Source organism: Poecilia reticulata, chromosome 16, assembly GCF_904066995.2.
Source record: "Poecilia reticulata chromosome 16, P_reticulata-male-v2, whole genome shotgun sequence".
Taxonomy (NCBI): domain Eukaryota; kingdom Metazoa; phylum Chordata; class Actinopteri; order Cyprinodontiformes; family Poeciliidae; genus Poecilia; species Poecilia reticulata.
In genome coordinates, this window is record NC_088845.1 from 6,203,332 (window position 1) to 6,228,490 (window position 25,159).

Below are 25,159 nucleotides of genomic sequence, written 5' to 3' on the forward strand. Positions count from 1 at the left end.
TTTATTTTTAGTTTGATTTAAATGAAAACTTTCAGTTTGAAATTGTCAATCTTGCATGTATGTCATTGAAAAAGCTTCATTTCAATTTAAAAATAATCTGCAGCTGAAGAAAATGAGTGCAGTCCTTGTTTACTGGGACTGCAGGTAGATAAGCAAATGTCAACTTTGAATGACTTTATAATTCTTCAATCTATTGACCCTTTGCAACTACGTCACTATATAATTTGAGGCGCCATAATGGATGTCGGAAGTGAGGGATGGGAGTAATGAACAAAGCGACTGAAATTATTTTCCAACGTGGTTTTGCCAGTTTATTCATGGCTTCTACTTGTTGGAGTCGAGTTAATTTGTCTGTGAACGTAACACACCTGGTTGGGGCTAGACGACGGTATAAAGAAATGCCTGAAACAGCTAGCTTAGAAACCGACCTACACCTCCTCCCTCATGACGTGTTGATCAAATTACCGACTTTACCTAAATTAACAGCGCATGATTTATGTCACTATGTTATAAACAGCGTGTCTCCTTAAACCGGAGCAGCATTAAAATCGTACAAAAGACGAGATGCAAACCAGTTTTTTTCGTACATGCTAGGCTACATGATGGCGCAGCGTTGTCTCCATGGTTACCAACGGACACCATGGAATATTTTATATCTTTCTAATCATACTTACTTATAAAGTATACGAACGTTAATCTTCTTACCTTGTAAAAAGTGTTTACTGCAAACCGGCCATTACACCAAGGGGTGACAGTCTTGTCTATGTCTATGTAGGCTACAGACGCCTTTCTTCTTCTTTTTTTGCGTGGCGGTTGGCAAGCAACGTTTACGGTTGGTTGCCGTAAACAGATCACATTCCATTCCATCTAGTGGAATGGAATGTGAGACGGGATGTTAACTATATATACTGCTCAAAAAAATAAAGGGAACACTTAAACAACACAATATAACTCCAAGTGAATCAAACTTCTGTGAAATGAAACTGTTCACTTAGGAAGCAACACTGATTGACCCGACGAGGGTCCCCGTGGTCAATCAGTGTTGCTTCCTAAGTGGACAGTTTCATTTCACAGAAGTTTGATTCACTTGGAGTTATATTGTGTTGTTTAAGTGTTCCCTTTATTTTTTTGAGCAGTGTATAATTACACAAATAAAAAAAAAGAAAGGTTACAGATGTCTGTTTTTAGACTAGCTTTAAAGGAGCCCATTGATTGTTTTGACGTCCTTCATGGCGGAGTGGGCGGAGCTCTGGAGAGCGTGACGTCACGTGCAAATGGTCAGTATGACAAGTAACATGCCGACATCCAAGTTTACTCTCAATAAACTAGAAAAATTGGTTTTTACAACTTTTAAAGAGCCAAGGTTACTCTAAGAAGCTTAATTCCAACCTTTTGTCATTATGCTTCTTGTCTCGTGTCTTCACTATTGTGATTTAGTTGAAAAGTGTTTACAAGGTCAAAGGGCATCAACATACCTGCTGTTAAATTTCTCAGGGTGCTTTTCTCTCATCACATGGAAACGATGTGCAATAGATGCATCCTGAAAGAGACACATAAGAATTTGGTGATAATACTTTAAACAAACCTGGACTTATATGAAAAAATAACCTAGTAAAATTATTAATTAGCTGTAAATTACCACATATTTTGGTTTAGCTTTATTACAGCAGATCTAATTAACTGAAATAGACATGAGTTTCTAATGGAGCCAATCTGACAACTTCATGTTGACTAAAAACAAAACAGAAAAATAAACCTATTTCTCTTTGACAATAAACATTTGTGTGGGTATCTAAAACATTTAAACAGAATTAACAAGAAAACATTAATATCGCTGTATGTGGAGATATTGCTTCTTTTATTCAGGACTAATTCAGAAAGTATCAAATGTCCCTCGGTGACAACAAAAAGTCTTTCTGACGGGTTGAGTAGCATCCTAACTAACCAGGTTTTCACTGTTTGTGCTTCTATAGGATGAAGAGTTGCGTCTGAGGACCCATTATAGACAGCACATTGTCTCCATATGGGTTAATTAATTTAACACATGTTGTGAGTAATCACAGCTCCCAACTAAGCTTACAGGATGCTGTTATCGCCGTGGCGACCAAATTGTTTACCATCCTTCTTCCTGTAAGCCACTCTCCACCTCCCCCATCCTCCGCTTCTCGTTCTCTGTAACCCGAGGCAATAAATGCAATCAGAGACATTTCAAATGTTGGAGGTTCATATATTTTCTGCTATATTTCCTTTGGGGTGAAAAGACGCCCCACCATAAGTATTGTAAAGGTTGTTGTATTCAAGTTTTGATTTGCCTGACGTTTCTCTTCAACAGAAAGGTAAAGAGGATCAGAATCAATCCACCCAATCTGACTGAGCTTCTGGCATTTTGGAAAGAAGAACCAGAAATTTCACTTTCTAGAAATGCACTCTAAAACATCTGCAGCTAGGTAGGTATTGATGCAAACAGATTTTATCCATAAAAATGAAAGTCAAGTTTCATTTTCCATCTTCTTTAAGGCTACGCACTACTCTCATGTGGTCTCTGACATCTAATCCCAAACAAATACATTGACGTTTGTGGTACTAATGTGAAAGCAAAAAAAATGAAATATTCAGGAAGGATAAATGCTTTAGCATGGCACTGTAAAATAATTAAATAAACAATGTATAAATATGTAAAATATCTACAATGACACTTTGTTGATCAAACTTCTTGATCCTTGTGTAGTTTTTCCTAACGCACATTTTCCTTCCACTTAACTTTCAATTAACATGTTTTCAAACAGTTTTCTGAGTTTTGATAGTTGATGGCGGAGCAAAAAGCAGATAAAGAACAAAATTGATTGTAAAATAAATGGCATACTTCTTACCAAAAGAAAAAATTCATTATATAATATAAACATGAACTACTGATATTACTCAGGACCACATGAGAGAAGAAAGCTAGCTTAGAAACACGTCATTGGAATAAATGATGGTATTTATTCCAACTTTTATAAACACCACCGTCTATGAGACCCAACCAGGTGTGTTACGTTCAGAGATGAATTAGCTTGACTCGAACAAGTAGGAGCCACGAATAAACTGACAAAACATCTCTGGAAAACAACTTCAGCAGCTGTTCAGTATTCCTGTGTCTCACTTCTGACGTCCATCATGGCGCCTCAAACGGTTAAGTAACGTAGTTGCAAAGGGTCAATACCTAAACTCTGAGGAGCTAATAACTGGCTTAATTCATGTAGAAACGAGTCTTAGGTGTGAGGCTGGACCTGAAAACAGATCCACTAAAGCAGATTTTAAGACTGTAAACACACAAACACTTCTTATGAGCCTTAAAAAGTTTGTACAAACAGCTTCTGTGTGTGGAAACAAGGAGTCAGTCACATAAGATGGAAAAACTCCAGTTTATTTAATTCATAAGAAGCCCTCGACGGTGTGAAACCAAATATAATGAGCTTCAAGGAGGTAATACCAGAAATTTCCTTTAATTCACACTTCCAAGTCCGTGTCAGCAGAAAAACGCTGGCACAGCCTTTTGTGGAAAAACGAATGGAGCAAACTTGTTCAAGGCAAAGCGAATAAAAAAGTTCCTGTAAACTTTTTGGTCTTTTTTTTCTTATTTCCCTCTCCCCCCTCTGCTAAAGCAATCTGTTTTGACCCGCTCCGTTTTGAGTGGCACTATTGAAACTGCACCTACAGGGAGGACCCCCTGCTAGCTCTCTGTACAGAAATTCAGGAGAAGCCAAAAGAGAAAAATCAATGGCATCTCTTGATGTCTTTTCAAGACGCTGTTAGCAGAAGACCAAAAGATTTCTTCAAGATCCCTGCAGACTCGCCTCACGCTTCCAACGCGAGCCAGAAGGGTGAAGTGATGGATGTATCTGAGAGATTGTAACTCGATTTTCTTACAAACAGGACAATAGCTGCAAACAAGAGAGCAAAAGCTTGGAGAGGATGTCTCCCCTTTGGTTTAAGGTCTATTATCTGAGATGTGTACAAGCAGAGCTGTGGCTCTGCAGCAGCGCTCACTCATTTTGACCACTGGTTTTGTCACCTCACTGCGCTTTTGAGGTAAATTAATAAACATTTAAATGTCACATAAACAACACAGAAAAAACAGCTAAAGAATACCTGTAATTTACAGCAGCATTTAGAAATTTGTGTTTATGCAATAAACTGCAAAAGTGGGTGATAACTTTTCTGCATTTTCTGATAATTTGGTTTTAAATTCAGAAACAAATACGATATTTTACAATAGATATTTTACAATCTAATACAGTTTATGAAGAGCTACTAATGTAGTAACTTATATTAATTGATTAATATGAGATCTGTTTATCATACTATGACAAATAAAGATGTAATTAAAAAATATTAAATATATATATATATATATATATATATAATTGTGGATAACTAGATAACTTAATAACTAACTAAATATATTTTAGACTGACTTGAACTTAAGATCTTCATTAAGGAGAATGCAGAATTTAATCAAATTAAGATTGGGGAATGTCCAATCAATAAATGAATAAATAAAAAAATACAACTGAAAATACAATTCATAAAATTTCTAAAACATTCATAAAAGACAAAACTAAGTTGAGTTTAATGCATTAACTTACACATAGTGATGGGACAATTAATATGTATGTCAATAAATACAGAAACATGAAATTATATATATATGTACTGAAAATATATAATTTTTATATAATTATAAATTATATAAATATTTTTCTGTTCAGCTCAAATGAATAAATTTAAACTCAGAAAATGATCCAAAATTTAAATACTTCATTATAATAAACACAGTCCAGTGAGTCAATTTTAAAATAATTTATAAGATTGTAACATGTTATATTTATTAATTTGCCTTACTAAATAATGGGACAATTAATATGTAGGTAAATAAATAGATAAACTTGGAAATATTTCAGTATATATATTTAGTTGTACTCAAAAAAAAATTTTTTCTGTTCAAGTGCAAATTATTAAATTTAAACTTAGAAAATGATCATAAATAAATCAAGAATTTAAATACAGAAAACATACAAATTGATCAAAACCTTCGTAAACCAGTGAGTCAATTTTAAAATAGATTATAAACTATTTTAGTTATATTTATCCACTCTGGACTCCGCGTCAGCTCCAGCTGGGTCGTAGTGAGACGTCAAAATCTCACTCATTCACTCAAATAATTACCAATGTAAAGATCTGGCACCCAAATTAATACAGGACATGTGTAATGTCCTCTCATAGCTCAAAGTTTAGTCCAATTATGAGTGGGCCCCAGCGGTTTGATGTGCCTTTCACCACAGAGGAGAGTAATGGCTTTGACAGGAGAGCCGCGGTCATTAGGGGCCTGACTGCATTATGGTAGCGGAGCGCGCTCAGTGATTAGCTCTGTCTCTCACCCCTGGCCCTGATTGAGATCATTACACTTCACGTCACTTCCACATCCTCCCAAAGGGATGGCGCCATTAATTCCCCGTCCCACTGGGCTGTGGCAGGTTGGGGTGGAGGAATTTACATAAAGGAGACAAAAAAAAGGACGGTTCTCCGTACGAAAGAAAGGTGGTGCACTGTAAAACATTTGAGCCGCATTTAGCTGTGTCTACTACCTTCTACTCAAAGTCAAATAAATTTAGCGAGTTTTAGATTCTGAACTTGAATGTGTGAGTTTGAGAGAGAGAAACTCACAGCAGTAAGTTGCGTTAACTTTTTATTAGAGTTGAATCAACTAGAGTTTTTAGGTTAGCACTTAAAAAACTGAAAGAATAAAAAGAGAGGAGTGGGAACCATTTCCCAGAATGCTTAGCGGCATGTTTTTGCATCCTGAGATGGAAGTGCGTTACATTGACCTGACTCTGGTGTTTTATTAAGGCAAATGTTTATTTTAGAATTATTTGTGATGTTTATTAAAATTCATTATGAGATCAGAAATTGTGAAACAAGAATTTTAATTATTCTAAAGTAAAATAAGTAGTTATTTTAGCTTGATATTGTGAGTAAAATAATAGAGAAATGTGGCTCTTTAACGAGGTGAGGACAGTTTTTTTTCTTTCATGTTGTGAAATTTAACTTTTTGGTTTAAATTGTAGCATTAAGACATTAAGTTAAAAACAATGTTTAAACAACTTGTCTCTTGTTGTTAAATCAACTTAATGAACTTTAATTTCTGAGTTAAAACCAAAACGATTTTCTAATTGCATTTTTAAGGTAAATCACCTTAAAATGTTTTACAGTGAAATCAGTTCACCAAACTGGAAACCTTCGGCGGCCATGTTGGCAGGTTCTGCTGATGTGTTGAAACCCAGCAGAAGCAATTCCCTCTTCATCTGCATAATCTCTAAAGTAATTATTAGCTTCACTTGCCTCATAATCTTTATTGTAGTCTTTTTCACATTCAATAAAAAGGAGAAAATTTGATGCATAGAAAATATTATATCACACCCAAATCCATAGAGAGCTCAAAGTCTCCTTAATCCCCCGCAAACAACTTCATTTGTCATCATTACGCCTGCTGGGTCCTGATCCCACAAACACAAAGTCTCATTTCTGATCTAGTTTTAGTGCAAATATCTCAGTACACATGAAATAAGACAAAACTAACTTACAAGCAACTTTTCAGTAATATATAGGAGCTTGTTTTAAGTAAATATTGATAAAATAGTACAGATTATTTCACTTCTAACAAGACATTCCTCCCAGGTTATAAATTAAATAATCTGCCAGTAGAATTTTTTTCATCAATATTAAGAAATTACTGATTTAAAACAATTTCCTATATTGCTGGAAAGCAACTTCCAAGTTAGTTTTCTCTAATTCCAAGTGTACTAAGACATTTACACTAGAAACTAGAACAAAATTATTTGGTAATATTTTGTGTTTTTGCAAAGCAGAGCTAAAGTAACAGAGTTTAGAAAGCCTATATGAATCAGAGAGACCAACTTAATTTGACCTTTAACCTACATGAGCTCTTTTGTAACCATCCTAATATGTTGTGTTATTGAGGGGCAATGTCAGATGGTATGTGAGTTTTTGTTAAATGGGTTAAGTGGACCTCAGCCTGAAAAAGTTTGAGAAATATTGTTTTAAAAGAACTTACAGTGTTTTGTATGATCCGTTACGGCAGTGGTTCCCTAACTTTTTCTCCTGGGCTCCCCAATAGTTTCCAAATATTTTCTGTTTCCATTCATCCATACCACTTCCTGGGCCCGCCTTGCAAAGGCACGGCACCCCCCCAGGGGGCGCGCCCCACAGTTTGGGAACCTCTGTATTATGGCATGTATTTTCTAATGTTAAAAATGTTTAAATCTAATATTTTCCATCTGTAGTTTGGCTTGATGCCCTTTCTCTTCTCCAGCTGAACCACCTTTTTCATTCATGTCAACCATTCACTGTAAAGTGCAGTCAGAAATGAGTAACTTTTGGCATTTACAGGAGGAAATTATTGCAATAAAACCTCAGAAAATGCTGTAAACACTTCCCCCCTGCAGACACCACCATATGTTTTCTTCCTAAGACAGATTGGAGCCGTTGGTCTCCTCTATCACAATGTTAACTAGACCTGTCCTTTATTATCCTCAAACACGGTCATTAGTGGGCCTGGGATGGAGGTGTTATTCAACTAACATTTGTGAGGCCATGCATCACTTATGTCCCTGCCACAGTCCGTACAAATCTCACAACCCCCAGTGGATCCATTCAGACACCTGCAAATGTCAATTACCATATTTCCCCCTGACATTTATGGGTAATGGCTAACATGAGCTACGTGAAATCAGAGTCATTATCCCAGAGATGGACAGAGGAGGTGCCGACGGCTCCGTAACCCCACGCAGATGCAAAACAAGGCTTATTTATCGATCAGAGGTGGTTACAGCTTGAGCACATCTCAATAAAGGCCTAACCACGATGTGCTCAAAACAAATAAATTAAATGATTATGCTGTTGCTGTGTGTGCGCTGCGATGTATTACTTTTTAAATTCTACCTTTAATAGCAGATGCAAATATTGATGGAGGCAGTTTTATTTTTTACTTTACTAATGTCTGCTTCGGTTACACTTCTGCGGAGCAAGCGCACACACACACACACACGCACACGCACACACACGCACACACGCACGCACACACACAAACACACACACATGCACGCACACACACGCACACACATACCTTGACCTTTCACCTATAAGATGTCTATAAAGGCCTTGTTGGACTTTATATTTAGCAAAAACTAATTCTCAATGTTTTACTGTTTTACAAACTAATGTGTTTTTATTACCTTGATTGTTGTTGAAATGATTGCATTTTTCTAAACATCCCTAATTATAAGTGATACTGACATTTTTTAGTCTCTCTCAGATATAAAAAATGTCACATCATCCTAAAGATGTGCAATAAAATTATAGGAATCAGTCTTGAAAAGCTGATATTTGCTAATTTTAGCTAAACCAGGAAGTTAGAGCACATCACCCCAGTTCTAAAGTTCTTACACTGGCTCCCTGTAGCTCAGAGAACAGACTTTAAAATACTGTTTTTAGTTTAGAAATCACCAAACAGCTTAGCACCACAAATATTAGGCGTGCACCGATCGCAGTTTTTTGGTATGTCGCCAATAACCGATCTTTAAAAAGCCTGACCTGCTGATTTCGATTTTGGCTGATACCAATTTTTGAATTTCTTACATGTTTCTAATTATAGCAAAAAAGTTGCTGAATTGGTAAGAGTGGGGTGACTGCAAATGTGCAGTCATGACCTCGTCTGTCAGTAAAACTTCTCTCACAGCAGCGCAGAAGAGGACAGCGGTTGATTTTCAGGCTTTTGCAGAGGGAGATAAGATCAGCTTCAAGTATCAGCTGATCACCGATCTCTCAAAATTAAGGAAATCGGCACCGGTAAATTGGTGCTTCCCTTTTAAAGATCCACTGTTATTGTATCAACCTTCTAGACCTTTCATGTCTTTTGGTTCTGCTCTGCATCCAGATCCAGAACCAAACATGGAGAAGCAGCATTCAGCTTCTATGCACCAAAAATCTGGAACAAACTTCAAGAAACTGAAAAACAGCTGAAACACTATAACACCTGATTATAGTGGCTTTTGAACCATAATAAATGAAAACACTGACCAACATTTCGATGTATAATGATGACACTTGGAAAATGTAACGTTTCAATTGTTGATTTTTGTGTTTTTGTGATGTAAAGCACTTTGACCTTCCTTGTTACTGAGATGTGCTGCACAAATAAAATTCAATTTGATTTGATACACATAAAGCTGTGGTCCCAAACTCCTATGAAAAACACAGGTTTTAGTGTAAATATGAACAACTTCCAAGTCTAAAACATTTCTTCAGGTCTGACACAAATTTTTAGGAGCTCAATTATTTCTTTTTCATCCAGCATCACTTTTCATTCTCACCTGTCAAAAACTAAATTAATCTCAATCAAAAACTGCTGATCATATGATTTTCATCTTAATCTTTTTTTGTAGAAGTTGTTAAAATAAAACGTATGTACCGTCTGAGTGTCAAGACTCACCACTCCTATGGAGAAGTAGTTGTTCATAATGCTGTAAGGCACCGGGTCCCCTCGCTCCTCCTTGTCAGCAGATGTCACATCGATCTTCCAGCGATCCAGCATCACCTCTGTGCTGTTCTCAATGTCCCGAAGGATCTTCAGGAGGTTTTCGCCCTCATAGCCTCAGAGAAGCACAAGACAGGTGAGAGATTAAAACAGGTAAAGGAACATTTTCACATGTAATGGATGCCTTTTATCAGGATCTTATGTGAAAGAAAGAGCATCTTATAGTAGTGCATAAATGTGAAATGGAAGAACAAAAGACAACTTTTAACAAAAATAACTCGGACAGATTTTCTGCCCATTTGTATTTAACCTCCTTTTATCAGATGCAGCTAAACAAAATCAAGTGCAGTAAACTGTCTTCAGAAATAAAAACACTCTGTAATTTAGTCCAGCTGTTCTGTGTTGGCTTTAGAGGTTTGTTAGAAAAAATTAGAGAACAAACACTAAGGAACACAGCAGATAGGAAAGGTACAAATATGCAGACCACGTTAAAGAAGGTTACTGTCCTAAATATACAGTCAGCAATGCAACTGAATGGCATCAGAATGGCCCAGTCAAAGTCCAAGACTTAAAAACTGATGTTTATAGACATTACTCATCGAATCTAAAGTTGAAACGACTTTGCAATAAATAAATAAATAAATAAATAAATAAATAAATAAAGTCTCTATAAGCACAAGGCTGTATGAGACTCATCACTGTGGTTACAGTAAAAAAAAGTATTGGCACAGACGGCAGAATACAAATAGTTGCCACACTTTTTACATTTTTATTTGTACAAATTATGGAATAAAAAAAAAAATCCGTTTAATTCCAGTTCAGATTTTTGCACTACTTTGTGTTTCTCTATTAAATAAAAACTAGATAAAATACATTAAAATGTGACTTTAATGTGAGAAAATGTGAAAACTTCCAAAGTACATGACTAAAACAAAGTGCTTCATGTATGAGCAGTGGTCCCCAAACTTTTCCCTGTGAGGGCCACATAACTTTTCCCTTCTCTGGTGGGGGGCCGGAGTCAGTTTGAAACAGAAAACGTGTTACACGTTTATCACCTGCACTGCCGGAAATTGTTGACACGGGGGGCGTTTCTCGATTGAATTTTACCCAGAAAGCACATGGGCAAAAACCGTTAGTGAAATGGTCACTGGGACTGACTAGTATAAATTCCATTGTGGGAAAGTAACTTTAACATATGAATTCCTCATATGTTAACATAAAGGCTCTTTTTGAAGTATAAGCTGCTACTTACAGGCATCGCTTCGAAGAATTCGACCTGGAATGCGGCGTTCATAACAAACACGTGTGTTCATCTGCTCTACCGCTAACAACCGTACTGATTAAATAACATAACATAAAATGCGTCATGCAAAACAAAACACCCACAGTTTACAGGACACACTTCCTGCTAAAGAGCCCCCTGGTGGTTGAAGAAAAATCCACATATAAACCGGAAAATACAATATATGAAAAAAAATCTGAATGCTCTCTGGTATTGTTCAGGGGGCCGGACCAAATGTGGAGGCGGGCCGTAGTTTGGGGACCACTGTGTATGAGGGACTAACAAGCATCTCCCTCATAAACACTCACATTTTTAATTAACAAACTGCAGAACTGATTTAAAATATTCATACAAGATAATTGTTGAAGTGATAATTAAATTTTTAAGTGACATTTCTGCTTAAATCAACAAAACACATCTATAATTATCAGGTTATGACTGATCAGTGCATGACAGAAAGTTTTAACTCCATTAGGTTTTTTTTGTATTTCCCAATCTCTGAACCTGTTTTTCCTAGCATCCTTATATGATAAAACAAGAATACAAATCTCTCCTCTATTTAAAAAAGTGCATTAGGTGAAACCAAAGTGAATTATTCCCTGATATGTATCCAGTACCTCCTCCCCATCGCAGACATCTCGCCAAGTCATTGCCCGTGCCAAGAGGAAGTATACATACAGGGGGGTTCCTGTCCAGGTTGGCCTTATCTGGAGCAGTGGGACAAAAATCACAACAGTGTGTCAAACAAGGGGTCAAACCCAGAGGGCAAATTCACAACACAAACTTGCAACGAACAAATCAAATCCATTTTGCACCTTTGCTTGTAAAAACAAGTCAATATGGGCTTTCAGTTGTGCAGCCAATTTCAAAAACCACATTTTGCCTGACGGTTATTACCTACCATTGTTTTGATTGATAAAAAAAAATTGAGGCAATTTTTAGAGAGAATGAAGAAGTAACACACCTTCAAGTCCAAACAGAGGAGAGATTTTTTTTTCTAAATGATGACTAATATGTTGTTTTCCCTCTCTCACGTAATCATCCTATTTGGCCACCACTGACAGCACAGAGCTCGTTCAAGGTGTTTATATACGACCAATAAATGATGCTTTACCATTGAAGGCTGAGCAACAGGAATGATGGAGACTCCAAAAACCAATAAAAACAAATGAAATGTGTCTAATAAAGGAAATTGACAGTTGTTGTGCTATTATTTCATAGGTTACTAACATTCTTATTAAGGCAAATTCAAGTATAAAGTGCCTTATTTTCATTGCGAATAATTGCCGTCAAGTGTTTTCTTAATCAATCAAGTTTATTTGCTTAAAGTTTAAGTAGTAAAAACACAAAATTACAAAGTTAGAAAGAAAACCCATACAGTGTGTGTGCTGTACTTGAACATTTACATGTTACTAAAATTTTTCTGAAAAAATTCTGGTAAGAATTCTATATTCATGCTCTTATTTTGAAGGAGGCGAAGAATGTTCACGCAGCAGTTCCGCTTCCGCTCTTTACGTGCACTTTTTTCACCAATAACTTTATTTCAAATAAGAACCATGCAGGGACAAAATAAAACATTGCCTGTACAGAACAAGATGTAAAGATAAATACAACATCTAAGCGAATTACATGACATATAAATTACGTCGAAACTAAATTGGTGCTTGACGGTAGTAGTCTTTCGGGGACAAATCAAATCTGAATAGAAGCTAGCACTTTAGCCTAGCGCTAGAATTTAGCAGTTAGCATTCTTCGGCTAAATATCATAATGTTTATTGAAAAGTGCTTTACGGTCAGAGCAACTAACTTTTCTAGTTACCGGTGTCCACAGCAGTTAAATATACACTTACACTGTGAAAAATAGGGTCCAAAGCTCAAAATTGTTTTAAAATGTACAACTACATTTGGAGCACTACACAAGCACAACGTGAAACGGAAAAATGAGTATCACGTCAACTTTTGAACTACAAGATATTTAAAGATCAAGCATTCCTTTTCCCCTATGACAATTTACCAATATTTCTTGTGTTCCTCCAAATCACAGAAAATGCTTGGAAGAAAATGTTCTGTGGATTTTCAACAAAATATTTGAAAAGAAGCAATTTGTACCAATAAAGTCCAGGATCCAGCCCACAGTGCCGTCTCCCCCGCAGGTCAAGACTTTAAAATCAGGAACATCTCGGAAGAAGTTCAAACTGCAATGATAAAAGTTAATGTTTTGAAACAGAAATTTATATTGCCCTCTAAAAAAAAAAAAGTTGTCCTCTATTTTTTTAGAGGACTCTAAAAAATTGTCCTCTAATTTTTAGAAGACAAAGTGGTAAACTGAACCTAATCTTTATTTTGGTGATTAGTGGGAAAGCAATTTTTTTTTACATTAAAGAATGATTCAAAATTCCTAAGATTTCTCCTCTTAATATCTTAGTTTTTCTTACAGTTTCTTGTATTTGAGAGGTTAAACAACATATTTTTTTTAAAAATAGCATGTTACTTTACTGTAAACTGAATGTAATCTCACAAAAAAAAGGGGAAAAAAAGAAAACACATGTCGCATTGATATTATTCATTCAGTGAGGTACACTGTCTGTTCAGGGACTAATTGGATCATGACAGGCAATGTTCAGTCCAACTTCCTCCGTTCCTTCACAATAACAAAGCCCTAACTGAATGAGCCAGCCTCGCTGCCTCGTATGGCGGGTAAATGACTCGCTCAATTACTCTCCAACTGGGGCCGCAAACCACATTAGACACAAAAACAGACGGCCGTGAACATGAAAGGCAACTTTGGGGATATTTAAATACCAAGAAACAAACACTTAATTTGCTGTAATTTGATTAGAGAGGCAGCTAATTGACAGCAGTGTACGCGGCTGCCTGGGCCTGCAGTGTCCGATGGTGACTGCTCACCCTGCTAATGTGAGCTGCGGTGAGTTCACTTGGCAAAATATTAACTAGGTTATAACTGGGGAAGGTCATCGCGTATGCTGTCAGGATCCCTGCATCCAGAACCAGATGATGTTTTTGGTTCTCATCAGAGGAAAATGAACAAAATGAAACTGCTGGTTCTGAAAGCTCGGCTGTCTTCTCATACATGCAGTTCAAACCTCTTGGATCCTTTTTTTTTAAGCAGCGGTGTGCTGCTGTTTATTTATTTTTTATAAGTCTAAAAGATGCTGTTTTTCAGGTCTAATCAAAGCCAAACAACGTGGCAGCACGGCGGCGAGAAATTCCTGCGTGTCCCGAACGCTGCTGGACGCAGGCGGCAAACTGAAGGAGCCTCTTGCATGTAAATGATCCATTCATTTTCTTAATCACAACCATGAACTGTAGGGGACCCGGCGCCGTCCACACCGCCGGGCTGCGGCGAGCTGCTTGTCTGCATGCGTGATCACATGTTGTGTGGCAAGAGCTTCACCCACTCTGCATCCGTCAGTCATTTGTGTCATGAGCTCTCATATAGCCTTATGCATACAGAGCCGCTACTTGTCTGCGGATCCGGCTCGGTGCGGCCGTCTCCAGGATGTGAACTCACCTCATTTGGGTGTGTGATGTGTGAGGGAGGAGAAAGTGGAGGCTGTAATGCTAAAGGCCTCTCTTGCATGTGATGGGATCATTATGTGTGAGCAACAACAGAGAGTAAACAGAATGACAAATGGATTGTCTTAGCTTTTTTTTTTTTATTTAATTGCAATCCATTTCTGTTAAGATTACAAATATATTTTTTAAAAATGTGTCATTTCTCAAAATATAATTAGTTAGGCCTGTCAGGATAACAGGCTGGACGATAAATTATCCCAGAAGTTATTGCAATAAATGATAATATTGTTGTTTTGAGACCATTTTAAAGTAATTCATAATATTAAAATGGTATTTGCATCTACATTTAAGGACAATACTGCAAAAACACAAAATGTTACCAAGTTTGTAGTGCAGACATCTTAGTATGCTGGAAATAAGACAGGATACTAGCAAGATATGAAAACTTGTTCTAAGTCAGTAATTCATTAATATTGATGAAAAATACTGGCAGATTATTTAACTTATAACATGAGGAGAATGTCTTGTTAAATCAAACAATATGCCAATGGAACCAATTCTTTTTCATCAATATTACTGTTGACTTAAGTCCAGCTCCAACATCTTGCTTAAAGTTACTTACAAGCTAGTTTGTCGTATTTCAAGTGTACCAAGACATTTTGACAAGAATCTAGACCTAAAATACTTCAGATTTTGTGCTCTTGCAGTGTAAAATCCACCTATATCTGCCTACTTTGTTAGTTGTAACATCAAATATACCTTAATATCCGTTAATACACACAGAGAAAATCATCTTAGCAGTACATCATAAGCTAACATCCACCATCTTCTTATCTCTCTGTTGGGGTTGTAGCCAATCAGTGTCAAAACAGTAATGGCGCTACTGGATTGGTTGCTTTACAAACACCAACCAATAGCAATTAAAATCTGCAGTAGCATTAACTTCAGAGTTAGTCCCACAATGGCTTCTTTTTCCAAAATGGAAATGAATATCAACGCTAACTGATTTAGCATAAGGTTTTTTCCAACGTACCCCGGCATTGGTCCATTCTTGGCCAGGTTGTACACTTGTCTCGGGTTCAGGAGATACTGGAACTTTCTATAAATCCTAATAGAAAAAGAAAAAAAGTCAGGAAACAAAGCAGTGAGTGAAAGTATAATAGCTGACTCTGTCACATGCTGACTTGGTGAATGGGGGGAAACACAGAGCCGTCTCCGATCAGACCGACACGCCAGCGGACTGGACAGCAAGGCGGAAAAATGTCTGAAGTCTCCTTGAGGAGAAACCATTAGAAAGACTAATTCATTTTAATTTCAATTTCATTATATCAACTGGCTGAAGTCATATTTTGATCTCATAATTTAAACAGATGAGGGCCGGCATAATAAGAAGTGAATGAATATGTTTCAGTAATAACCCAATTAGCCTTGGGTTACAGAAAGGGACTGAAGCCGGCAGTGAGAGGAGTTTCTCTCCAAGGCGGCCAGCGCTTTAGGTAAATCAGATTGTGTTTTTATTTGACTAAGTCAAAAAGCAGCCGTCAGCCCAGCGGCCATGCTGCTTCCTCCCCTCTGTAGCTGCGGAGCGGGGCTTCAGAGGCCCCTTGTAGCATGTTGAGACAGGTTGTGTACTTACCTCTCCCCCTGCTTGCCCCCGCTCTTCGGATTGACAAACACCAGCAGAGGATGAGTGCCCTCTATTGTTGTGATCTGTGTGGAAGATGTCAAAACAAAGCCTCGGTGTTTGGAGACTGCAGGATGCATCACAGGAATTCACTTTCAAGCCGTATCCCTCAGACATTTTATCAAGTATATATGGCACTTCCAAGCCCTGCACTGCCTGCCTGCCATCTGCACAGATTTCCTGTGAACCGGTCCAGGCCGGGAACAGGAGCGCTCTATAGTCTTCTAAGTGGAAACCTAAACTTTTCCCTTGAAATTTTATTTATACGGCCCATTTAAAAGAGAAGGATGTTTTAAAAAGTTGTCAATGGGTTTTAGGTTAAGCTTAAAAGAATGAACTTGAATATAAACATTTTGAAAATGGAGAAACTATGACCCTAAATTAGAGCCACAAACATTACCGTATTTTATTGCTACAGTATTAAAAGGACATAAAAACCTATAAGAGTTCCTGTCAGCCTCTTGCAGATTTTTCACACCATTTCATCCTGGAAATGGTGGATTCTGGGTAACAGGCAGAAGTTGTGAATCTCTGCAGCTCCTCCAGAGTTACCATGGACCTCCTGGTTGTCCAGTCTGTCAGTTCAGGTGGATGCATATGACTTGGTAGGTTTCTACTTGTGCAATACTCTATTTTTGTATGATGGCTGAAATTCTTTCATTTATTCAGAGTTTGGGAAATAATTTTAGAATCGATCTGCTCTCTGCTGTGTTTCTAAGTCTCGGTGCTGTTGTTCAAAAGTTTGTGAACAGGTTTTATCAATACATTCTGGCACAACCGGCCCTTTAACAACATTCATGATCTTGATTTGGGCCACAACGAAAATGACACCCCTGATCTATAGACCCGATCAAGTACAACAGGTCATAGGTGAGAGGTTGTGGGTATAATGTGACGATACCTTGTGTCAAATATATGATCAGACATAATCTCCCAGTTTGCCTGAGGTTCTGGACCCGGTTTGAGCCTCAGGCCCGCGCCCCGTTTGAACTGTCCTGCAACAACTCGCCCAGCGCTCTGCCTGACACAGATGAAGCACTTAACTCCCCCTGTCTGCTATCCCAGCAGGCCGAGGGTGAATTAATGAGCTCCCTGTCCCGTCCAGAGTGATCCATTACTTCCTGTAATTATAAATAATAATCTTGATTATTACGCTGGTTAGCCAGCGAGAGGCAGAGATGGATGTGGCCGGGATTTGATTCATCGTATTTCTCTCTCCTAAAGCCGTGTGCAGGCGAGCGCTCGCCGCAGACGGCGGCAGGTTTTCCATCGGCGGCGTGCTGGCAGAGGATCAGGATGTTGATTATGGATGATGCTGATTACCAGCAGGACTGGCGGTGTTCACCAACTGCAGAGGCTCACATCAAATCTTAAGATTCAACAGGAAACTGGCCTGATATGCTGATAATGAGAGGCGAGATCGTTGTCTTTACACCACCTGTAGCTTCTCAAACTAACTGATTTAAAACTTTGCCTGGATCAGAAGTTCAGATGAGTTTGGGTGACATATGGTTGGTTATAAAGACGTCATCTGTTTTACACTCTTTACTTTTATCAGATACCTGAGTAAAGATGCATACTTATGTATTGAAATGTCAGTAAAAGCCAAGACATTTGTCCGGTGTGAAGCTAACCTGCAGTCCTTGGCCGTCCACTGTGACCGAGTTCGCTCTCTGCATCTTTCCTCGACTCGACTGACTGGACCGCGAGTCCTTCCTCAGAGTGGACTGCCGTTCCTGAAGTGACATAACAAAATGGTTCGAGGTTCGACTCCAAACAGCAGCACAAAACAAGATCCAGATATCAGAAAAATGCAAGATGCAAGAGTCAGATTGTAGTTATACGTTTACGTTTATGTCACGGTTTTAATTCCTGGGCTTTCAATTACACTTTTTCTGGCCAGTTGTGACGTCCATCTTTCTTTGAACTCTGACCTGCTGTTTTAAATTTTCTTTCCAAGGAGTTTAACACAATGATGTGGAAGAGGATTAAGACCACTAAAAAACAAAAAACATTTTCAAAATCTGGATTTTTGTCTCAGAATACTAACGTTTCATCTTGCAAGATTAAAGTGAGAATTCTGAGAAGAAAAGTCAGAATATTTCTGAAAAATTCTGACACATTGCTCGAAAACCATAGTAATTTATGTAAGATCACACAAAAAAATACCCACAGAAAAAATACCCCCTGCTGAAAGCTGGTGGTAATATTGGTGCAGATCAATGGATAAAAACAGACCTGAATTCAATAAAAAAAATAAAATAAAAAATAGCCACAGAGGTCAAAGAAGTTGGGCTTAATACTTTCCTCAATAAGGAGTCACAGATATATTGGCAGATAATTGCCAATCAAATACATTTTCTTAATGTTAGTCACATCTGTGCTTGTGGCAATAAAGGCAACTGCAGCCTGATATCAAAAATATTATATTTGTATTTACCAATATTCAACACTTTGGATGGAGTAGCTGTCAGCATACAAGCAATTTTCCCTTGGAGGTCAATAAAGTATATTTTATTCTATTCAAATTATTGTCAAATTACTTCTTGCTGCTGTAGTTGAATCTGTATGAATTTAGAACAATTGGCTTTGTGAATCTAGTACAGATTAATTAAATTTATTTATTTATTAATTTTTATTTAACTTTTATTTATCTATTTATTATTTATATTCCATCATACTGAATTACTTACATCACTCTTGGGTATATCTGTATATTTTACAAACTTTATCTCTTATGGTTATATTTGTATTATTAATATTTAACACCGTAAGGAGTAGCTTGTCAACGAATAAGCAATTTCCCCTTGGGGATCAATAAAGTCTATTCTATTCTATTCTATTCTATTCTATTCTATTCTAAACCAATTTAAAGTTGAAAGAATAACTATTTTTTCCCCAAAATAAAATAAAAATCTGCAGCTGATTAGAAAGAAAGTTGCGTTATGGCGGCTCACTTTTATCCCCTTCAAACACACTTGTGCAATTTTCAGAATAAAGTTCTAAAAAATAAATTGCTGCCACTTCGAAGCACAGTAGGAGAACTCGGGCCTGATGATTGGATCATCAGGTCTCGAAGGCTCTCTGCGCCTCGAGGCCCGCTGACCAGAACAAGCGAAGTCTTACCAGGACGACGGGGCAGATTGAGTTTGGGGGCAGGATGTGATCCTTCAGGGGTCCGCAGTCACACTCAGGTTTGACGTGGGAAGCACACTTGTTATGGAGCTGGAGGAGGTGGAAGCTATTATTAACAACCTCAAACTAGTGGCAACAGAAATAAATATTTCAGCTGCGTTTTCAGGGTTTATTTGCAAATGCACACGTCGCCATCTCCGTCTTATTTTCTATTATCTTAGAGCTGCAAACAAGTGTTTTCTGAGTGTAAATTGGTGAAATGACTTGTGAGGTATCAGAGGTGCCAAAATGAAAGCCTAAACAACAAGAAGCAGTGGGAATATAATGAGGAGGTGGCTGCCTCTCAGCGAGGGGTGGCTTACCGTGATTTGACACCACACACAGTGGAGCCCAGTCAGGCCCTGGTAACACTTAATGGTTTTGTGACACTTGTCACACTTGGTGGGGCAGTTCCCCTCCACCCAGAAATGATGCATTACCTGCAGAGAGGAGGAGAGACGGCATACTGGGTGGAAAAGCAGCGAGAAAAAGAAACGCGGTGCAGAAAAACAAGATGTATACAAAGGTAGAAGTGACACGGCAATTAAAGAAAGCAGAAAGGAAAGAAAACAATCAGGAGGAAACGAGACATAAAGGAGAGAAAAGGAAGACAAGAGGCCAAACGAGTGATGATGTGTGTGTTTTAGAGTCCAAATATTATCCTGGTAATAAGTAATGCTTAATAACAGTAATATTTGTTGTAGCAGAAGATCGTTGTCAAGACTCACCTCAGTGTTTTTCTTGGACTTCACGTATGTTTTGATGCAAGAAAGCGGAGCGCGAGCCACACAGCGCTCATGGACCGTATACTTGCAAACTGATAAAAGAATAAAATAAACGATCCATAAAAATATATACACCTATGGAAAAAATGAAGAGCCCGCTGCACTCTGGTGGTGGAAAACCTCCTGGTTATTCCAACAAACATTGATTTCTGGACTCTTCCTGAGTTAAAACATTAGTATTGTTGTTTCTAAGCAAATATTAACTTGTTTTCTTTGCATAATTTGAGGTCTGGAAGCTCTGCAACCTTTCCTTATTTTTCTGCAAATAAATACTAAATTTTAACAATCCAAACAGCTAAATCAGCACATAAATGGCTAACAGAGCATCAAAATCAACCGCCTTAGACTGCATTCACCTGCAGCCTGAAGTGACCCAAATCCAATTTTTTATCTAATCTGATTTTTTTGGCGTTGTTGTTCACACTTCCAATTACACTGCTCAAAAAAAATAAAGGGAACACTTAAACAACACAATATAACTTCAAGTAAATCAAACTTCTGTGAAATCAAACTGTCCACTTAAGAAGCAACACTGATTGACAACGGGGGCCCTCGTCGGGTCAATCAGTGTTGCTTCCTAAGTGGACAGTTTGATTTCACAGAAGTTTGATTTACTTGAAGTTATATTGTGTTGTTTAAGTGTTCCCTTTATTTTTTTGAGCAGTGTATATGAGGCTTGTTTGTGATCTCCAGCGAACAAACGACCTGAAAATGACCCGCATGCGCAGTAGAGGGCGCAATAAGGTCACACATGCAGAACATGCGGGCTGCACAGTGGTGCAGTTGGTAGAGCTGTTGCCTTGCAGCAAGAAGGTTCTGGGTTCGATTCCCGGCCCCGGTCTTTCTGCATGGAGTTTGCATGTTCTCCCTGTGTATGCGTAGGTTTTCTCTGGGTACTCTGGTTTCCTCCCACAGTCCAAAAAAACATGACTGTCAGGTTAATTGGTCTCTCCAAATTGTCCCTAGGTGTGAGTGTGTGTGCATGGTTGTTTGTCCTGTGTGTCTCTGTGTTGCCCTGCGACAGACTGGCGACCTGTCCAGGGTGACCCTGCCTCTCGCCCGGAACGTTAGCTGGAGATGCACCAGCACCTCCTGACCCCACTAAGGGACAAGGGTGTAAGAAAATGGATGGATGGATGGATGGATGCAGAGCATGCTCAGTGTTTTGCCAAACGACATAAAAAAGAGGAAGTAGTGCTCAGAGTTTGTGGAAGTAAACATGGAGGCTAACGGTGGAGCTTAGCTTACACGTTTGAAGTTGTCCGACCGGAGCAGCATATTAACAACTTAATCCTCATTATAGTCCGTCATGATTGTTGATTTTCTTCCTGCTTGTGCATATCAGGACGCAGAACAGTGACATTTGTAGAGCATCAATGACATTCAGCTCGGACATTCAAGTGGCCTGGGTTGCATTTGAAAAAAATCTGGCCTGTGTTGTTCAGACTGTCATGAAAAGATCAAATACGTGTCGCATTACGGCAAAACAAAAATTGGAATTGGGTCACTTCAGGCTGCAGTGTGAACGCAGCCTTAGTTCCTGTACATAAATGATTAGGAAACCTCAACAGATGAGAGAATCCGTAAGAATCCTGAACTCTGCAAACAGATTATAATATCCAGAAATCCTTCTCTCTATTTGATCCAACCTTGAGAAATGTTGACAAAATGAAAGCATGATTTCATGTAATAAAAATAAAAATCCAAACATAAACTTTCTCCTCTGAATAAACATCAGCGTGAGAATAAGCTACTACATTAAAACATTCTGTTTTCAGATGTTTCATTAGAAACCAAATAAAAATGTCGATAGCACACAAACAGTGGATGATTGTTTGTGTATTTAGAGATGAAATGCAGAGTGTCAGACTCACATGAGCAGCAGAGTCCCTGCTTCCCCAGCCCAATTAGCATGTTGAGACACAGGTTACAGTAGGCGGGTTTGTTGAAGTGCTTCAGCCTCCACACGTGCTGCCCATCGTCTTTCACATTCTAAACAGAAACATCCATTACTTATACTTTATCTTCAACAACCGTAGGAGCTTCATACGTTTCCATGTGTTTCTTATAGTGGAAGACAGTGAAGAATTATTATTATGTTATTATTTTTGTTACAGGAACAATGAGAAGGATTCTGTAGGAAACTCTGAATTCAGTTTCAGTTCATTTATTAGAAATGTTTCATTCATTAATTCATTCATAAACAGAAAACCAGCGCTGGTTGGGACTTTATATGAGGACGGAGAAATGCAGCCATCTAGTGGACGATGTAAGAATTACACTCTCAGAGTTCGTATGAGAAAGTTGTTCTCTAGAGCAATTTTTCTTATTTTTAGATTCAATAAAAAGCTTTTCTGGTTAGCTAATAAAGCAATGGCAAGCAGACAATCACTCAAACGAGAAAAAAGGTGTGCAGCCATCATCTGTTTAGCATGAAAATGACCTCACATGCAGCAAGTTGTTACCTCGAATACTGCAGATTCTCAAATGATCCTAAATGTTTCAGCTCCAGTAAAGAAGATTCAGTAAAAAACACCAGCTAGAACTGGACCTGTCTTTTACTGTGGAGAATGGTGAAGAATAGCCACGTGAAATAACTATTTGGTTTAAATTAATTAAGTTAAAACTCAGAATTCAAGATTAATGAACTTTAAAAGCAAGGTTTAGATGACTTGTCTCTTGTTAAATCGACTTCATGACTTTTAAGTTCTGAATTAAAAATAAAACAATTTTTTTCTTGGTGACTTAAGTTGTGTTTTCAGGGCAGCAGGTGGATTTTCATTTTCAAGTTAAACCACCTTCAAATGTTTTTCAGGGTGCAAATTTTGCACTACTGTGATGAATCTTCCGTCTTAATGTTAGGAACAAGTGGAAGAAAAACAAAGTTAACTCAAAGAGTTTAGAGTTGAGACAGCAGTGAAACCTCCTGATGTAGTTTAAAGGCTTGTTTCTTATTTAAGAGTCAATTTATTTGCAATTCTTCACCAAAAAGATTGAAGACTAAAGAAAGAAACAAATTCAAACTTCATCAGGCATCCTGGAACGGTTCAGCAATAATTATTTAATATTTTACAGCATGATGGAGCAGAACTGAAGGTTCAGAAAGTAGGCAGACACAGAAAATCAAATTTGATCTGGAGAGAAACTAGAAAAGAAGAGTGTAAACTATAAATATACACTCCATTATGTTGCTGGGGAAAAAAATTAAGAGTAATAAAGATGTGGAAAAATCCACTAAAACACCACAAACACGAAGCTACTACAACAGAACCATATGCCTAAGACTGATTTTCTTTATTCTCCTTCTTACTACTATTTACATGATGTAATTAGAGAAAGGATGTGTCAAATTTAGAGTAATTAACATAATCACCTTGCAGGACGGATCTGAAATGAGGTTAAACAAAGAGGAGAGGTGAGGATAATAAAGCTAATTTACACTTGTAAGGTGTAAGACATTATATATACACAAGCTCTTAAGAAAAGTGTTAAATAATTGTCTTATGAATGTGTTTTTAAAACAGTGTCAAACGTTTCACTGTTTATTTTATTTTTTTTACATTTTGCAACAAACAGAATATCTGATGTAACTGTGGCGATAAATTAAAAGCAACAATTAAACACTGATTGACAATTAAAAGGTTTGATGACACAACGAGGAGCTAATTTTCTCTTCAGCGCCTTTTTGATGTCAAATGAAAACAAAAAATGATAGAAAATTTAAAAAATTAAGCAAAACTTCAGTATGTTTGAATATCAGCTTCCACCTGGTAACCAAGAAGTGTTTTGTTTTTTTACCTGCTTTTGCAGATTTCTTTCAGGTTTGTTTCATTATGTTCTCAGTGGCAGATGCAGGCGGTTTCTGTGTGACCTCACCGTCTCCAGGCCCAACAGGACCAGCAGCGGGATGGTGGTCAGGCCTCCTTGGATCCACTCCCCCAGGGACACCGTGCCGTCCTGATCGTAGTCGATCTCCTGCATCATTTCCTGGAGGATCTGCGACATAAAACAGTTTGGATGTTCAGTTACAGCATCACACTTGTAATTTACACATTTGCTCCACACCTTATGGCACAGCCACTAGAACTATGTTTAATAGTTCATATTCATCCAACGACACAGACAGGCATGCATTAATTTACTAACGTGGTGCAGACTAAGGTTTAACAAGCGGATACACTTTAAAAAGATAATACAGTATACCTTACTGAAATCCATTTGTTACACTAATTTAATTGAAAACACCATAATTGTGGTGCATTCACTGCAAAACACAAAACCATACCAAGTATTTTTGATCCAGTTCCAAGTAAACTTGAAATAAGACAAAACTAACTTAGAAGTAACTTTTTTAGTAAGAAATAGGAGCTTATTTTAAGTGAAAACTTCCTTGATATTGATGAAAATGTCCTGGTTCCTTTGCCAGATTATTTCACTTACAACATGGAAAAAATGTCTTGCTATAAGTGAAATAATCTGCCAATGGAACTAAGACTTTTCCATCAATATGAAGGAATTATTTACTTAAAAGAAGCTCATGTTTCTTGCTGAAAAGTTACTTTAAAGTTAGTTTTGTCCTCTTTCAAGGGTACTAGAAACGAGATAAAAATACTTGGTATGATTTTGTGTTTATATAATTCTGTAGGATACAATATAGTAATATTTTGAGTCACATTATTTGATTTAGAGTAGCTACAAACCTTACATGTCACACTCATAATTTACATTTTTGCTCCACACCTCCAGTAAAAATGTTCTTAATATATATTTCGCCTTTATCATATTTATCCATCGATATAGAAAAAGGTGCTAATTTAAGGTTCTGAGTAACTGATCAACTTAAAAAAATTAAAGTATAAATTATTAAGTTCCTTTGATTACACTAATTTAATTGAAAACAGCAGTAATTGTGGTTCCTGTTTTGTAGAATACAATATATTCTTATTCTGGATTTTTTTTCTTCCAGTGAGTGTATGCAAGAAATGCTATATTCTTGCAAATATAACAGAAATGCTAAATTTTGCATGCATTTTCCAGAAGTGCCTCAGTTTTTATCAGAATACCTCTAAAGTGAAACATGTTTTCTAATGTATTTTCCTGGC

General features: G+C 37.5%; 1 protein-coding gene across 5 annotated transcripts in view; it reads right to left on the reverse strand.

The window, feature by feature from the left end:
* Positions 1 to 25,159, reverse strand: part of dgkb (diacylglycerol kinase, beta) — a 74,812-nt gene that overhangs the window by 26,873 nt on the left and 22,780 nt on the right. For all 5 annotated transcript variants that reach the window (XM_008430941.3, XM_008430939.3, XM_008430940.3 and 2 more), the window contains 12 exons: positions 23,934 to 24,053; positions 21,932 to 22,049; positions 20,001 to 20,089; positions 19,596 to 19,712; positions 19,225 to 19,323; positions 17,733 to 17,834; positions 16,051 to 16,124; positions 15,448 to 15,522; positions 12,987 to 13,072; positions 11,495 to 11,584; positions 9,551 to 9,711; positions 1,476 to 1,540 (listed from right to left, as the gene is read on the reverse strand). In XM_008430941.3, the coding sequence (XP_008429163.1) occupies positions 1,476 to 1,540; positions 9,551 to 9,711; positions 11,495 to 11,584; positions 12,987 to 13,072; positions 15,448 to 15,522; positions 16,051 to 16,124; positions 17,733 to 17,834; positions 19,225 to 19,323; positions 19,596 to 19,712; positions 20,001 to 20,089; positions 21,932 to 22,049; positions 23,934 to 24,053 (1,196 nt within the window). The remainder of the gene's footprint in view (positions 1 to 1,475; positions 1,541 to 9,550; positions 9,712 to 11,494; positions 11,585 to 12,986; positions 13,073 to 15,447; positions 15,523 to 16,050; positions 16,125 to 17,732; positions 17,835 to 19,224; positions 19,324 to 19,595; positions 19,713 to 20,000; positions 20,090 to 21,931; positions 22,050 to 23,933; positions 24,054 to 25,159) is intronic.